Source organism: Pongo abelii, chromosome 8, assembly GCF_028885655.2.
Source record: "Pongo abelii isolate AG06213 chromosome 8, NHGRI_mPonAbe1-v2.0_pri, whole genome shotgun sequence".
Lineage (NCBI taxonomy): Eukaryota > Metazoa > Chordata > Mammalia > Primates > Hominidae > Pongo > Pongo abelii.
In genome coordinates, this window is record NC_071993.2 from 86,013,006 (window position 1) to 86,029,950 (window position 16,945).

Sequence of the window (16,945 nt, forward strand, 5' to 3'; positions counted from 1 at the left end):
TTCAAAATAGCTAGAAGAGAATATTTGATATATTCCCAACACAAATGAATTATGTGTTTGAGGTGATGGATACGCTGCTTGCCCTTATTTGATCATTACACATTGTGAGCACATATCAAAATACATGTATGTGCACACACATAAATATGTACAGTTATGTATCAAAAAACAAATATTTAGAAAGTGCCTTCTGCAGATAGAAATTTTAGCGTGCATTTATTTTGAATATTTGTAATCCTGCTGAATATACAACATTTTTAATTTTGTTAAAAAACACAGTTTGCCATCTTGGTCATTTTTAAATGTACAGTATTGTTAATTACATGCACATTGATGTGCAACAGATCTCTGGGACTTTTTCATCTTCTTTTTTTTTTTTTTTTTGAGACAGAGTCTTGCTCCGTCACCCAGGCTGGAGTGCAGTGGCGTGATCTCAGCTCACTGCAGCCTCTGCCTCCTGGGTTCAAGCGATTGTCCTACCCCAGCCTCCCTAGTAGTTGGGATTACAGGCACGTGCTACCACCCCTGGCTAATTTTTGTGCTTTTAGTAGAGACGGGGTTCCACCATGATGGCCAGGATGGTTTTGAACTCCTGACCTCATGATCGGGCTGCCTTGGCCTCCCAAAGTGCTGGGATTATAGGCATGAGCCACTATTGTGTAGCCTACTTTTTCATCTTTTAAAACTCATGTCCACTGAACAACTCCTCTTTTCTCCCTGTGCCTGGCCCCTGGCAGCTATCATTCTATTTTCTGTTTTCTAAGAATTTAACTGCTTTAAATATCTCATATAAGTGTAATCATGTAGTATTTATCTTTTTGTTACACTGGCTTATTTCACTTAGCATAATGTCTTTAAGTTTCATCCATGCTTTAGCATAAGACAGAATTTTCCTTTTTTTTAAAGGCAGCGACATTCTATTGTATACATATACAATGTATATCCATACATGCAATGCATATGCATGTATACATACAAAATAATGAATGACATTCTATTGTATGCGTATACCACTTTTTTTTTATCCTTTCATTTGTCAATGGACATAGAAGTTGCTTCCACTTCTCAGCTATTGTAAATAATGTTATAATCAACATGGGTGTGCCTTTCTCTGATTTTTTTCCTAGGATAGTGTGTTAGTTCATTTTCACACTGCTATAAAGAACTACCTGAGATGTAATTTATGAAGAAAAGAGGTTTAACTGACTCAGTCCCACAGACTGTAGAGGAGGCATGGGTGGGGAGGCCTCAGGAAACTTTCAATCATGGTGGAAGGCAAGCACCTTCTTTACACGGTAGAGTAGGAGGGAGAGAGAGAGAGAAGGGGGAAGTGCTACACACTTTCAAACTACCAGATCTTATGAGAACTCACCATCATGAGAACAGCAAAGGGGATATCTGCCCCCATGATCCAGTCACCTCCCACCAAGTCCCTTCCCAAACCATATCAGATAGTTATCATAGACTGTTTGATATTATTCTATAGATCTGGGATGCTTTCTTCTGATTTCTCCTTCCTTTTTATTTTTTTCTCCCTTCGTGTTTCAATTTGTATAATTTCTATTTACCTGACACCAAATTTACTGATTCTCTCCTTGGTTGATTTGAGTATAGTGATGAGCCTATAGAAAGCTTCCTTCATCTCTGTTATACCACGTATTTTATTTCTCCTATTTCCATTAAGCTCTTAAAGTTTCTCTCTGATGGATGCACTTGTCTTTTCTTTCTTTTTTTGGGGGGGGAGGGGGCGGAGTCTCGCTCTGTCGCCCAGGCCGGAGTGCAGTGGCGCGATCTCAACTCACTGCAACCCCTGCCACCCGGGTTCACGCCATTCTCCTGCCTCAGCCTCCCGAGTAGCTGGGACTACAGGCATCCGCCACAATGCCTGGCTAATTTTTTTTATGTATTTTTAGTAGAGACGGGGTTTCACTGTGTTAGCCAGGATGGTCTCAATCTCCTTACCTGGTGATGTCTTTTCATCCATGTTGTGTACTTTTTCTATTACAGCTTTAACATATTAATTATGGTTAAGTTCCCCTGTCTGATTATTTTAACATCACTGTCATTTCTGATACTGGTCTGTATTTTGTTGTATCTCTTGACTGTATTATTTTCCTTGCTTTTTTATCTGTTGTAATTTTTATTAAATTCTGGTGGGCATCTTGTGTAGGACTGTAGCAAACTGAAGCCAACAGTATTTGTTACTGAAATGAATATACCTCTTCTGCTTGACTGGTAATGTTGATGATTTGAGCCAGTCTAATGAGGAGTTGAGATAAATGTAAGTACTGTTGTTATAGTTGGTTTCTGTTATGGACTGAGTGTTTGTGTCCTTTAAAATTCATATGTTGAAGCCCCCTCCCCTGTAAATGTAACCATATTTGGAGATTGCACTTTTATGGAGGTAATTAAGGTTAAATGAGGTCATAAGGGTTAAGTCTTGAACCAACAGAATGTATCATTATAAGAAAAGGCACTAGAGAGTTAGCTGTCTGCCATGTGAGAACACAGTGAGAAGGTGTCCATACTAGGAACCAAATCTCCTAGCACCTTGGTCTGGGACTTCTAGCCTTCAGAAATATGGAAAAATAAATTTCTGTGGTTTAAGCTGCTCAGTCTATGGCATTTTGTTATGCAAACCCCGGCTGACTAAAATACTGTCAGTGCACCACAGATTTGAAATTCTGCTAGTGTCATCTTTTGTTTAGGGTGGGTCTGATTTACCAGAGGATTTTTCTCAGTATTCCTGTTTAACTGTCTACTTTAGGTCTTCTTTGTGGACCTAGGCCTCAGAGGTGGTTTTCTCTATGTTCGGGCCCCTCCCGCAAATGTAGATTACTATTATTTTTTACTTAGTGATAGCTACCCTGGTGCTAGGCTGCAGAGGTATCCTCTATTGTCTTGGCCCAGATTCAATGTTAGGTAGGCTCTGTGATCCTAAGTTTTGGGGAATGGGACTTGTTCAGGGATCCTGCCCCTCTTTCCTGTAGAAGTCAGACTGCCCTGTGCCTTCAGCAAGTCGTTTGCATAAGTTTCCTTCCCACCCCCAGCAGTAGGAGACCTCTAAAGTTAGGACTGCATATGATTTCCTGTCTTCCTTCACCCTCCCAGGGTTGGAGAATATTTTTCTTATTCTTCTGCCATCCACAATGGCTTGTCACCTGTTTCTTGGGGACCACATGATTTGCTGCTCTTACCTCAACAACTTAAGACTTTTGATCCAGAGGGGAAAAGGGTCTTTTTTAGTAGTGGTGCTTCACTTCCTTAATGCCTGTACCTCTGATGGTCACTTTTTCTGGCTTTCTGCCTCTCTCCAGTCTTTTTCTTGACAGCCTGGAAGAAAATGTTGCAAGTGTTTGCAACTTCTGGGAGTTCTATACCCTCACTGGAATCTACACTTTGCCATTAGCTATTTGTTAAAAATTTTAGCTATATTATTCTATCCCCCTTGTAAGGTAACCCCACCTTCCCATTCCGCTCCATGGGTGAGCCAGTGCTCTCATTTGTCTTTTTTTTTTTTTTTTTTTTTTTGTGGTGTATGTCTTCCTTTAGATTTCAAGTTTGATGGTTATTATCTCAACACTTTGATGGTTTCATGAAAAGTTGTGATTTTGTAGATTATTTAGCTTTTTCTTGCTTTTAGGTGGGAGCAATACTTCTTCCAGCTTTTTATATCCTAGGTGGAAACTTGAAAGCCCAGAATTTTTTCTCTGGCCCATTCTCTTTTCTCTTTATGGGACCTCAACTACACATTTGTTAAAAACTCTTGGTATTACCTTACGGATTTCTAATGCTCTATACATTTTTTTTCTTTTTAGATACTTTTCTGTATTTTCTTTAATTTAGATATTTTGTATTGGTCTTTCTGAATGTTCATTGCTCTTTTCTTCTGTGATTGCTTATCTGTTGATTAAATCCCATTAATTAAATTTTTTATTTCAGATACTGTGCCTTTTCAGTTTTAGAGTTTTTCTCATAGTTTATTTATCTCCTGAAATATCTAATCTCTTTAGCATTTACGTTCATCTTTTTCTATAGTTTCTTTAGCATATTTATACTTTTTGTTTTAACATGCTTGCTTGCTAATTACAATGACTTGGTCATCTGTGTGTCATCTCCTATTATGTTTTCTCTTGATTGTGCTTCATGTTTTCCTGATATTTTGAGTATGTGTCATAATTTTTTCTTGAATCTAGGGCATTTTATTTAAAGAACAGTGGGAAGTGATGTGTACTATTTTTTGTTTTGTTTTGATCCCCCATGCAGTACATGCCCTTTCCTGTGTTTAGGGTAAGGGACTGAGTTTAGTTGAGCTAGTGCTAGTTTGCAGTCTCAGATTCAGTGTATCTGTTATTGGCTCAGCATTCCAAGGTGCCTCCTTTTTTATCTTGACAGTTTTTGAGCTGGGGGTGGGGATTTGGTTGCAGGCTCAGATACTGTTGGTTTACTGTTGGTTTATTTGGATCCTGGAATTCGCTCACCTAGAGAATGCCGAGATTACCACCTTCTGTTTTCTCAAACGTGAAGGGTTATGTTGCAGGGTGACTAATGTGGGAGACATATTGGAAGAAGCAATCTCCTTTTGTCTTGGGATTATTACAGTGTCTAATCCATCCTGCTATCCCACACTGTTGTCTGCGGCTTGGCTGATTACTGCTTGCCTGATAAAATGTATTTGTCTAATGGGAAGATCACCTGTATCTAGACCAAGGTGTTTGCCCCAAGGCAGGGAAGTTGTCATGGTTCTCTGCTTGCTTATGAAAGTTCAGTTTTTATTTTCCTCTGGAATTCTATTCATCAAAGCTTCTTTACTCATTTTAAGCCCCACAGAAAATGTTATAACCATGGGAATAAAGTCCTTTCTTGTGCTCCATCTGAACCTTCAGGAACAGAATTCTTCTTCAGAAATTTTTAGTTATATTGGACTACTCTTTGAAGTCTTTTGACTGTTTACCAACCAGTCTTATACAGAAAGATTAATATTTACCTTCCTTCTATTCTCTATCTAGGCCTTTTTAAAATTTTAAACAAATATTTTTAGAGAGGGGCTCTCGCTCTGTCGCCCAGGTTGAAGTGCAGTGGCCTGATCATAGCTGATTGCAGCCTCAAACTCCTGGGCTCAAGCCATCTTCCCACCTCATTCTCCTGAGTAGCTGGGACTATAGACACATGCCACCATGCCCAGCTAATTTTCTTTTTTAAATGTTTTGTAGAAACAGGGTCTACTATGTTACCCAGACTCATCTCAAACTCTTCCAGCCACAGACTACCAAAGTGCTGGAATTACAGGTGTGAGCCAGCATGCCTGGCCTATATCTAAGTCTTAAGATTGAAAAAAAAAAAAAAAACTTGATTTCTGTATCTCTTGAGACTTTCTGCTTCTGTTGGCTGAATTCTGCATTTTTGCCATTACTAAAAATTTTAGATCCTTTTGTAGTTCATAAGCACAATGATTGAGTTTTCATGCTCATGTGTGAGATATGCCTCACTCCAATCTTGTTACACTGTTAGCACCATTACCTATCTGACAGAAAGAAAAAAATTCCTAACACTTGCCAAAAAGAAAAGGAAACTCAAGTGGCATATTTTATCGAAATTCTAAATATGTTTATTTGAGCCATATTTTAGCTAGCATGATTTTATAAAATCCCAATACATCAAAATTTAAGATTTTAACATATAAATTTGGAATGAGTCTTCATGGTATAGGGGTAGGACCAGCGTTGGTATATATATGGTGACTTTATAAAAAGTCTCCCTCTTTGAATGGACAGATTATAAAAAGGTACGCTTTCCTGCTCTAGGCTTGTTGCCTGATTTCAGCCCTCACTTTACCCATTGGCTAGATGCCCTGGCACTATGTATACAATTGTATACAGTGCATTTGAATCAGCAAATATTTTAGTTGCTTTTAGACAAGAGAGACTTATAGAAAATTACCAAGTAGGAAATTCATATATGGCCACTGTTAACACATATGTTCTTTTCTGGTTTTAAAAGTGGGGTCAATTCGTGCTATTGCTTTTAACTTGCTTCTTATAACTATAAATTAACATCTTATAGAAAGCCTATTACTGAGGAATTTCTATATAAATTGACACATATGTTCTATGTATTATAAAGCCTGAGGGTGCCAAAAGAGGTAGTGGTTGGAGACACTAAAATGAAGATATTTGGAATTTGTGTTCTGGTGCTTTGCTGTAATAAGTACTGAAACATGTTGGTTGAATGTTACAATTTCTGAAATAAGTAAAACTAAACCCTTAAGTTTAATGGAAGTAGTTTACCTGTCACTTCAGGAACAAATCTATTTAATGAAGCAAGGTTTACTATTATTAAAGCATTAAAAATTTTCTGATTTTTGTTCCATAGGTATACTGCAACATCCAGATGGCACAGTTTTGAAACAGTTACAGCCACCTCCAAGGGGCCCAAGAGAGCTGGAATTCTATAATATGGTAAGTGAGGTAAGATTTGTTTTGTTGTCTTCAAAGTGTTTTTCAGAGTTTTCTGGTGGTGACTCACAGTAAGACACATATTTGACAGCATAGTCACTGTGTGTATGTAACAGAAACAAAAACTTCATGGAAAGCAGTGCTTATCTTTATTGTATGTGATGCAGTCTAGTATTTTCTATTCTATTTCAATTCTTAGATTCTTCTGTGTTTATGGTAGATAGTTCTTCTCAGGTTAAGGAAATTAAAATTACCTTCTGTGTGAGGCAACATTTTGTCAAGAAACAAATGGTATGCTCTGTTGGTTTCATAAAGGGACTATTTACAAAGGTAGGGTTAGAGCTCACGGCAACCTGCCAGAGATGTTATGTTATACCATCCCTGGGCCTGAAGTGGAGAGAGTGGTTCCTGTAGCCTAGGGAAGGTAACTTTAGAGAAGACATGACCTGTTAAGGAGGGAGCTAGAAAAGTAAATAACTGATCTCAACTCTTCTCATACCCTCCAGTCTCTTGTTTGTGTCTTCTAAGGGCAAGAGGGCAAGGGATCTCACTGATGCAGTTGATTCAAGTTAGCCTCTTGGGTGGAGAAGGGTGGAATGGAAAAGGGACGATACATAGCATCTTTTCTATTTTGATTTTTTCTTTTTTGAGATAGGGTCTGGCTCTGTTGCCTAGGCTGAAGTGCAGTGGCATGATGTAGATTCATTGCAACCTCTGCCTCCCAGGCTCAAGCTATTCTCCCACCTCAGCCTGTGCCTCCTAAGTAGCTGGAACTACAGGCGTGTGCCACTAAGCCTGGCTAATTTTTGTATTTTTTGTAGAGATGGGGTCTCACTTTGTTGTCCAGCTGGTCTTAAACACTTAAGCTCAAGTGATCCTCTTACCTCAGCATCTCCCCACCCCACCCCAACCTCCCCACAGTAGCTGGAACTACAGGCACAGGCCAGCAAGCCTGGCTAATTTTAAAACAGTTTTTTTTTTTTTTTGTAGAGATGGAGTTTCACCAGTTGTCCAGGCTGGTCTGGAACTCCTGGGCTCAAGCGATCCTCCTGCCTCTGTCTCCCAAAGTTCTGTGATTATAGGCATGAGCCACGGCACCTGGCCTTTCTAGTTTTCAGAAACAGTTTAATGCATGAATGAATATTGAATATTTTCCAGCTGCCTTTTTGGTATCTGTTGAAATGATCATATGAGTTTCCTTCTTTAATCTGTTAATGTGGTAAAATACAAAAATAGATTTCTGTATTATCACCTTTCATTTCTGAAATAAAAGCTACTTGAATCTTTTTAATTTTTTAATACTATGCATTGCAAGATTTTGCTTGGGAGTGCTTAAGATCTTTTCCAGCTGTGTGCACAAATGAAATTAAACTATTATTTTCTTCACATATTATCTTTATCTGCTTTTGATATGTTTCATTTAGCTTCATAAATGTGTCCAGGAGCCTTTTCTTATCTATTTTGTTAAAGAATTTGCATCAGATAAGAATTTTGTTCTTTAGGTATGGTGGCTCATGCCTATAATCTCAGCACTTTGGGAAGCCAAGACAGGTGGATCGCTTGAGGTCAGGAGTTCAAGATCAGCCTGGTCAACATGGTGAAACTCTGTCTCTACCAAAAAAAAAAAAATTAACCCACTGTGGGTGGCGCGTATCTGTAATCCCAGCTACTTGGGAGACTGAGGCAGGAAAATCATTTGAACCCAGGAGGTGGAGGTTGCAGTAAGTCAAGATTGCACCACTGTACTCCAGCCTGGGGGGACAGGGTGAGACTCTGTCTAAAAAAAAAAGTTATTTAAGAAGTTCTTTAAGAGTTTTGTTCCTTAAAGGCATGATAGAACTTACCTATAAATTTGTCACAACAGCCTACTCGTTGTCTCTCTCTCTTTCTTTTTCTTTTCTTTTTAAATTTTTTATCACACTTTAAGTTCTAGGATACATGTGCACAACGTGCAGGTTTGATACATAAGTATACATGTGCCATGTTGGTTTGCTGCACCCATCAACTCGTCATTTACATTAGGTATTTCTCATAATGCTATCCCTCCCCAGCCCCGCAGCCCCTGACAGGCCCCGGTGAGTGATGTTCCCCTGTGTCCAAGTGATCTGTTTGTTCAATTCCCACCTATTAGTGAGAACATGCGATGTTTGGTTTTCTGTCCTTGTGATAATTTGCTGAGAATGATGGTTTCCAGCTTCATCCATGTCCCTGCAAAGGACATGAACTCATTCTTTTTTATGGCTGCATAGTATTCCATGGTGTATATGCGCCACGTTTTCTTAATCCAGTCTATCATTGATGGACATTTGGGTTGGTTCCAAGTCTTTGCTATTGTGAATAGTGCTGCAGTAAACATAGGTCTACATGTGTCTTTATAGTAGCATGATTTATAATCCTTTGGGTATATACCCAGTAATGGGATTGCTGGGTCAAATGGTAATTCTAGTTCTAGATCCTTGAGGAATCGCCACACTGTCTTCCACATGGTTGAACTAATTTACACTCCCACCAACAGTGTAAAAGTGTTCCTATTTCTCCACATCCTCTCTAGCACCTGTTGTTTCCTGACTTTTTAATGATCGCCATTCTAACTGGCGTGAGATGGTATCTCATTGTGGTTTTGATTTGCATTGCTCTGATGACCAGTGCTGATGAGCATTTTTCCTGTGTCTGTTGACTGCCTAGATGTCTTCTTTTGAGAAGTGTCTGTTCATATCCTTTGCCCACTTTTTGATGGGGTAGTTTGTTTTTTTCTAGTAAATTTATTTGAGTTCTTTGTAGATTCTAGATATTAGCCCTTTGTCAGATGGGTAGATTGCAAAAATTTTCTCCCATTTTGTAGGCTGCCTATTCACTCTGATGGTAGTTTCTTTTGCCATGCAGAAGCTCTTCAGTTTAATGAGATCCCATTTGTCTATTTTGGCTTTTGTTGTCATTGCTTTTTGTGTTTTAGTCATGAAGTCCTTGCCAATGCCTATATCCTGAGTGGTACTGCCTAGGTTTTCTTCTAGGGTTTTTGTGGTTTTAGGTCTAACATTTAAGTTTTTAATCCATCTTTTTTTTTTTTTTTTTTTTTAAATTTATGAAGTATTTATTGATGATTCTTGGGTGTTTCTCGGAGAGGGGGATATGGGAGGGTCATAGGATAATAGTGGAGAGAAGGTCAGGAGATAAACACATGAACAAAGGTCTCTGGTTTTCCTAGGCAGAGGACCCTGCGGCCTTCTGCAGTGTTTGTGCCCCTGGGTACTGGAGATTAGGGAGTGGTGATGACTCTTAAAGAGCATGCTGCCTTCAAGCATCTGTTTAACAAAGTACATCTTGCACCGCCCTTAATCCATTTAACCCTGAGTTGACACAGCATATGTTTCAGAGAGCATGGGGCTGGGGGAAAGGCCATAGATCAACAGCATCCGAAGGCAGAAGAATTTCTCCTAGTCAGAACAAAATGGAGTCTCCTATGCCCACCCCTTTCTACACAGACACAGCAACAATCTGATCTCTCCTTCCTTTCCCCACACTTCCCCCCCCTTCCTTTCAACAAAACCGCCATCGTCCTCATGGCCCGCTCCCGATGGTCGCTGTCTCTTCGGAGCTGTTGGGTACACCTCCCAGACAGGGCGGCCGGGCAGAGGCGCTCCTCGCTTCCCAGACGGGGCCGCCCGGGCAGAGGCGCTCCTCACTTCCCAGACGGGGCCGCCCGGGCAGAGGCGCTCCTCTCCTCCCAGACGGGGCGGCCGGGCAGAGGCGCTCCTCGCTTCCCAGACGGGGCCGCCCGGGCAGAGGCGCTCCTCGCTTCCCAGACGGGGCCGCCCGGGCAGAGGCGCTCCTCCCTTCCTCCCAGACCGGGTGGCAGCCGGGCAGAGGCGCTCCTCACCTCCCAGACGGGGCGGCCGAGCAGAGGCGCTCCTCACTTCCCAGAGGGGGCGGCCGGGCAGAGGCGCTCCTCACTTCCTCCCAGACGGGGTGGCGGCCAGGCAGAGGTGCTCCTCACCTCCCAGACAGGGCGGCCGGGCAGAGGCGCTCCTCACTTCCCAGACTGGGCGGCCAGGCAGAGGCGCTCCTCACTTCCCAGACTGGGCGGCCGGGCAGAGGCGCTCCTCACCTCCTAGACGGGGTGGCCAGGCAGAGGCGCTCCTCACTTCCCAGACGGTGTGGCGGCTGGGCAGAGGCGCTCCTGCCTTCCCAGATTGGGCAGCCAGGCAGAGGCGCTCCTCACTTCCTCCCAGACGGGGTGGCGGCCAGGCAGAGGCGCTCCTCACTTCCCAGAGGGGGCGGCCGGGCAGAGGTGCTCCTCACTTCCTCCCAGACGGGGTGGCGGCTGGGCAGAGGCACTCCTCACCTCCCAGACGGGGCGGCCGGGCAGAGGTGCTCCTCATCTCCCAGACGGGGCGGCCGGGCAGAGGTGCTCCTCACTTCCCCCCAGACGGGGTGACGGCCGGGCAGAGGCACTCCTCACCTCCCAGACGGGGCGGCCGGACAGAGGCGCTCCTCACTTCCCATACGGGGTGGCAGCTGGGCAGAGGCGCTCCTCACTTCCCAGATGGGGCAGCCGGGCAGAGGCGCTCCTCACCTCCCAGACGGGGCGGCCAGGCAGAGGCGCTCCTCACTTCCCAGACGGGGTGGCCGGGCAGATGCGCTCCTCATCTCCCAGACGGGGCGGCCGGGCAGAGGCGCTCCTCACTTCCTCCCAGACGGGGTGGCGGCCGGGCAGAGGCGCTCCTCACTTCCCAGACGGGGCGGCCGAGCAGAGGTGCTCCTCACTTCCTCCCAGACGGGGTGGCGGCCGGGCAGAGGCGCTTCTCACCTCCCAGACGGGGTGGCCGGGCAGAGGCGCTCCTCCCTTCCCAGATGGAGTGGCCAGGCAGAGGCGCTCCTCACCTCCCAGAGTGGGCGGCCAGGCAGAGGCGCTCCTCACTTCCCAGAGTGGGCGGCCGGGCAGAGGCGCTCCTCACTTCCCATAGGGGGTGGCAGCCAGGCAGAGGCGCTCCTCACTTCCCAGATGGGGCAGCTGGGCAGAGGTGCTCCTCACTTCCTCCCAGACGGGGTGGCGGCCAAGGCAGAGGCGCTCCTCACCTCCCAGACGGGGCGGCCGGGCAGAGGCGCTCCTCACCTCCCAGACGGGGCGGCTGGGCAGAGGCGCTCCTCACCTCCCAGAAGGGGCGGCTGGGCAGAGGCGCTCCTCACTTCCCATATGGGGTGGCAGCCGGGCAGAGGCGCTCCTCACTTCCCAGACGGGGTGGCGGCCAGGCAGAGGCGCTCCTCACCTCCCAGATGGGGCAACCGGGCAGAGGCGCTCCTCACTTCCTCCCAGACGGGGTGGCGGCCAGGCAGAGGCGCTCCTCACCTCCCAGACGGGGCGGCTGGGCAGAAGTGCTCCTCATCTCCCAGACGGGGCAGCCGGGCAGAGGTGCTCCTCACTTCCTCCCAGACGGGGTGGCAGCCGGGCAGAGGCACTCCTCACCTCCCAGACGGGGCAGCCGGGCAGAGGCGCTCCTCACTTCCTCCCAGACGGGGTGGCGGCCGGGCAGAGGCGCTCCTCACCTCCCAGAAGGGGTGGCCAGGCAGAGGCGCTCCTCACCTCCCAGACGGGGCGGCCGGGCAGAGGTGCTCCTCATCTCCCAGACGGGGCAGCCAGGCAGAGGCGCTCCTCCCTTCCTCCCAGACGGGGTGGCAGCCGGGCAGAGGCGCTCCTCACATCCCAGACGATGGGCGGCCAGGCAGAGGCGCTCCTCACTTCCCAGATAGGGCGGCCGGGCAGAGGGGTTCCTCACATCCCAGACGATGGGCGGCCAGGCAGAGATGCTCCTCACTTCCTAGACGGGGTGGCGGCGGGGCAGAGGCTGTAATCTTAGCACTTTAAGAGGCCAAGGCAGGAGGCTGGTAGGTGGAGGTTGCAGCGAGCCGAGATCACACCACTGCACTCCAGCCTGAGCACCATTGAGCATTGAGTTAGCGAGACTCCGTCTGCAATCCCAGCACTTCGGGAGGCCGAGGCAGGCAGATCACTCGAGGCCAGGAGCTGGAGACCAGCCCGGTCAACACGGCGAAACCCCGTCTCCACCAAAGATACAAAAACCATTCAGGCGTGGCGGCGCACGCCTGCAATCCCAGGCACTCGGCAGGCCGAGGCAGGAGAGTCACAGGAGCCCGAGGCAGGGAGGTTGCAGCGAGCCGGATCATGGCAGTACAGTCCAGGTTCGGTAACAGCGGGAGACCGAAAAAAGAAGGAGAGGGAGACCGAAGAAAGGGGAGAGGGAGAGGGAGAGGGAGAGGAGGGAGAGGAGGGAGAGGGAGAGGGAGAGGGAGAGGGCAAGTTTTTAATCCATCTTGAATTAATTTTTGTATAAGGTGTAAGGAAGGGATCCAGTTTCAGCTTTCTACATGTGACTAGCCAGTTTTCCCAGCACCATTTATTAAATAGGGACTCCTTTCCCCATTTCTTGTTTTTGTCAGGTTTGTCAAAAGATCAGATGGTTGTAGACGTGTGGTGTTATTTCTGAGGACTCTGTTCTGTTCCATTGGTCTATATCTCTGTTTTGGTACCAGTACCATGCTGTTTTGGTTACTGTAGCCTTGTAGTATAGTTTGAAGTCAGGTAGCATAATGGCCCCAGTTTTGTTCTTTTTGCTTAGGATTGTCTTGGCAATGGGGGCTCTTTTTTGGTTCCATATGAACTTTAAAGTAGTTTTTCCCAATTCTGTGAAGAAAGTCATTTGTAGCTTGATGAGAATGGCATTGAATCTATAAATTACTTTGGGCAGTATGGCCATTTTCACATATTGATTCTTCCTGTCCATGAGCATGGAATATTCTTCCCTTTGTTTGTGTCCTCTTTTATTTCGTTGAGCGGTGATTTGTAGTTCTCCTTGAAGAGGTCCTTCACATCCATTTTAAGTTGGATTCCTAGGTATTTTATACTCTTTGTAGCAATTGTGAATGGGAGTTCACTCATGATTTGGCTCTCTGTTTGTCTGTTAATGGTGTATAGGAATGCTTGTGATTTTTGCACATTGATTTTGTATCCTGAAACTTTGCTGAAGTTGCTTATTAGCTTAAGATTTTGCGCTGAGACGATGGGGTTTTTTAAATATAGAATCATGTCATCTACAAACAGGGACAATTTGACTTCCTCATTTCCTAACTGAATACCTTTCACTTCTTTCGCCTGCCTGATTGCCCTGGCCAGAACTCCCAACACTATTTTGAATCGAGTGGTGAGAGAGGGCATCCTTGTCTTGTGCCTGTTTTCAAAGGGAATGCTTCCAGTTTTTGCCCATTCCGTGTAACAAGCCCACAGCTTGTCATAAATAGCTCTTATTATTTTGAGATACATTCCATCAATATCTAGTTTATTGAGAGTTTTTTGCATGAAGGGCCGTTGAATTTTGTTGAAGGCCTTTTCATCTCTTGAGATAATCGTGTTTTTTGTCGTTGGTTCTGTTTATGTGATGCATTATGTTTATTGATTTGCGTATGTTAAACCAGCTTTGCATCCCAGAGATGAAGCCAACTTGATCACGGTGGATAAGCTTTATGATGTGCTGCTGGATTTGGTTTGCCAGTATTTTATTGAGGATTTTTGCATCGATGTTCATCAGGGATATTGGTCTAAAATTTCCTTTTTTTTTGTTGTGTCTCTGCCAGGCTTTGGTATCAGGATGATGTTGGCCTCATAAAATGAGTTAGGGAGGATTCCCTCTTTTTCTATTGATTGGAATAGTTTTAGAAGGAATGGTACCAGCTCCTCTTTGTACTTCTGGTAGAATTTGGCTGTGAATCCATCTGGTCCTGGACTTTCTTTGGTTGGTAGGCTATTAATTATTGCTTCAATTTCAGAGCCTGTTATTGGTCTCTTCAGAGGTTCAACTTCTTCCTGGTTTAGTCTTGGCAGGGTGTATACGTCCAGGAATTTATCCATTTCTTCTAGATTTTCGAGTTTATTTGCGTATAGGTGTTTATAGTGTTCTCTGATGGTAGTTTGTATTTCTGTGGGATCAGTTGTGATATCCCCTTTATCATTTTTTATTGCGTCTATTTGATTCTTCTCTCTTTTCTTCTTTATTAGTCTTGCTAGTGTTCTGTCAGTTTTGTTGATCTTTTCAAAAAACCAGCTCCTGGATTCATTGATTATTTGAAGGGTTTATTGTGTCTGTCTCTTTCAGCTCTGCTCTGATCTTAGTTGTCTTTTGCCTTCTGCTAGCTTTTGAATGTGTTCGCTCTTGCTTCTCTAGTTCTTTTAATTGTGATGTTAGGGTGTCGATTTTAGATCTTTCCTGCTTTCTCTTGTGGGCATTTAGTGCTATAAATTTCCCTCTACACACTGCTTTAAATGTGTCCCAGAGATTCTGGTATGTTGTGTCTTTGTTCTCATTGGTTTCAAAGAACATCTTTATTTCTGCTTTAATTTCGTTATGTACCCAGTAGTCATTCAGGAGCAAGTTGTTCAGTTTCCATGTAGTTGTGCAGTTTTGAGTGAGTTTTTTAATCCTGAGTTCTAATTTGATTGCACTGTGGTCTTAGAGACAGTTTGTTATGATTTCTGTTCTTTTACATTTGCTGAGGAGTGCTTTACTTCCAATTATGTGGTCAATTTTAGAATAAGTGTGATGTGGTGCTGAGAAGAATGTATGTTCTTTTAATTTGGGGTGGAGAGTTCTGTAGATGTCTATTAGGTCTGCTTGTTGCAGAGCTGAGTTCAACTCCTGGATATCCTTATTAACCTTCTGTCTCATTGATATGTCTTAATATTGACAGTGGGGTGTTAAAGTCTCCCATTATTATTGTGTGGGGGTCTAAGTCTCTTTTTAGGTCTCTCAGGACTTGCCTTATGAATCTGGAGCACCTGTATTGGGTGCATATATATTTAGGATAGTTAGCTCTTCTTGTTGAATTGAGTGATCCCTTTACTATTGTGTAATGGCCTTCTTTGTCTCTTTTGATCTTTGTTGGTTTAAAGTCTGTTTTATCAGAGACTAGGATTGCAACCCCTACTTTTTTTTGCTTTCCATTTGCTTGGTAGATCCTCCTCCATCCCTTTATTTTGAGCCTATGTACGTCTTTGTACATGAGATGGGTCTCCTGAATACGGTACACCAATGGGTCTTGATTCTTTATCCAATTTGCCAGTCTGTGTCTTTTAATTGGGGCATTTAGCCCATTTACATTTAAGGTTAATATTATTATGTGTGAATTTGATCCTGTCATTATGATGTTTGCTGGTTATTTTGCCCATTAATTGATGCACTTTTTTCATAGCATTGATGGCCTATACAATTTGGTGTGTTTTTGCAGTGGCTGGTACTGGTTGTGTCTTTCCATGTTTAGTGCTCCCTTCAGGAGCTCTTGTAAGGCAGGCCTGGTGGTGACAAAGTCTCTCAGCATTTACTTGTCTGTAAAGGATTTTATTTCTCCTTCACTTACGAAGCTTAGTTTGACTGGATATGAAATTCTGGGTTGAAAATTCTTTTCTTTAAGAATGTTGAATATTGGCCCCCACTCTCTTCTGGCTTTAGGGTTTCTGCCGAGAGATCCGCTGTTAGTCTGATGGGCTTCCCTTTGTGGGTAATTCAACCTTGGTGAATCTGACAATTATGTGTCTTGGAGTTGCTCTTCTCGAGGAGTATCTTTGTGATGTTCTCTGTATTTCCTGAATTTAAATGTTGGTCTGCCTTGCTAGATTGGGGAAGTTCTCCTGGATAATATTCTGAAGAGTGTTTTCTAACTTGGTTCCATTCTCCCCATCACTTCCAGGTACACCAATCAAATGTAGATTTGGTCTTTTCACATAGTCCCATATTTCTTAGAGGCTTTGTTCATTTCTTTTTACTCTTTTTTCTCTAACCTTGTCTTCTTGCTTTATTTGATTGATTTGATCTTCAATCACTGATACCCTTTCTTCCCCTTGATCAAATTAGATATTGAAGCTTGTGCATGCATCATGAAGTTCTCTTGCTATGGTTTTCAGCCCCATCAGGTCATTTAAGGTCTTCTCTACACTGTTTATTCTAGTTAGCGATTCATCTAATCTTTTTTCAAGGTTTTTAGCTTCCTTATGATGGGTTTGAACATCCTCCTTTAGCTCGGAGAAGTTTGTTATTACCGACCTTGTGAAGCCTACTTCTATCAACTCGTCAAAGTCATTCTCTGTCCAGCTTTGTTCCATTGCTGGGGAGGAGCTGTGATCCTTTGGAGGAGAGGAGGCGCTCTGATTTTTAGAATTTTCCGCTTTTCTGCTCTGATTTCTCCCCATCTTTGTGGTTTTATCTACCTTTAGTCTTTGATGTTGGTGACCTACAGATGGGATTTTGGTGTAGATGACCTTTTTGTTGATGTTGATGCTATTCCTTTCTGTTTGTTAGTTTTCCTTCTAACAGTCAGGTCCCTCAGCTCCAGGTCTGTTGGAGTTTGCTGGAGGTCCCTCCAGACCCTGTTTGCCTGGTTATCACCAGTGGAGGCTGCAGAACAGCAAATGTTGCAGAACAGCAAAT

General features: G+C 44.1%; 1 protein-coding gene and 1 non-coding gene across 5 annotated transcripts in view; both read left to right on the forward strand.

Moving 5' to 3' along the window:
* The window catches only part of IPMK (inositol polyphosphate multikinase), a 79,218-nt gene that overhangs the window by 20,405 nt on the left and 41,868 nt on the right, over positions 1–16,945 (forward strand). For 2 of the 4 annotated variants that reach the window (XM_063727640.1, XM_002820922.5), the window contains exon 2: positions 6,373–6,458. In XM_063727640.1, the coding sequence (XP_063583710.1) occupies positions 6,456–6,458 (3 nt within the window). In that variant the 5' untranslated portion in view covers positions 6,373–6,455. Of the gene's footprint in view, positions 1–6,372; positions 6,468–16,945 lie in introns of all 4 variants that reach the window. The other 2 variants (XM_009245586.4, XM_054522563.2) reach the window with 1 other exon arrangement.
* Positions 5,426–5,530, forward strand: LOC112135344 (small nucleolar RNA U13). Its single transcript, XR_002916640.2, has one exon. It is a non-coding gene; the product is annotated as a small nucleolar RNA U13 (small nucleolar RNA).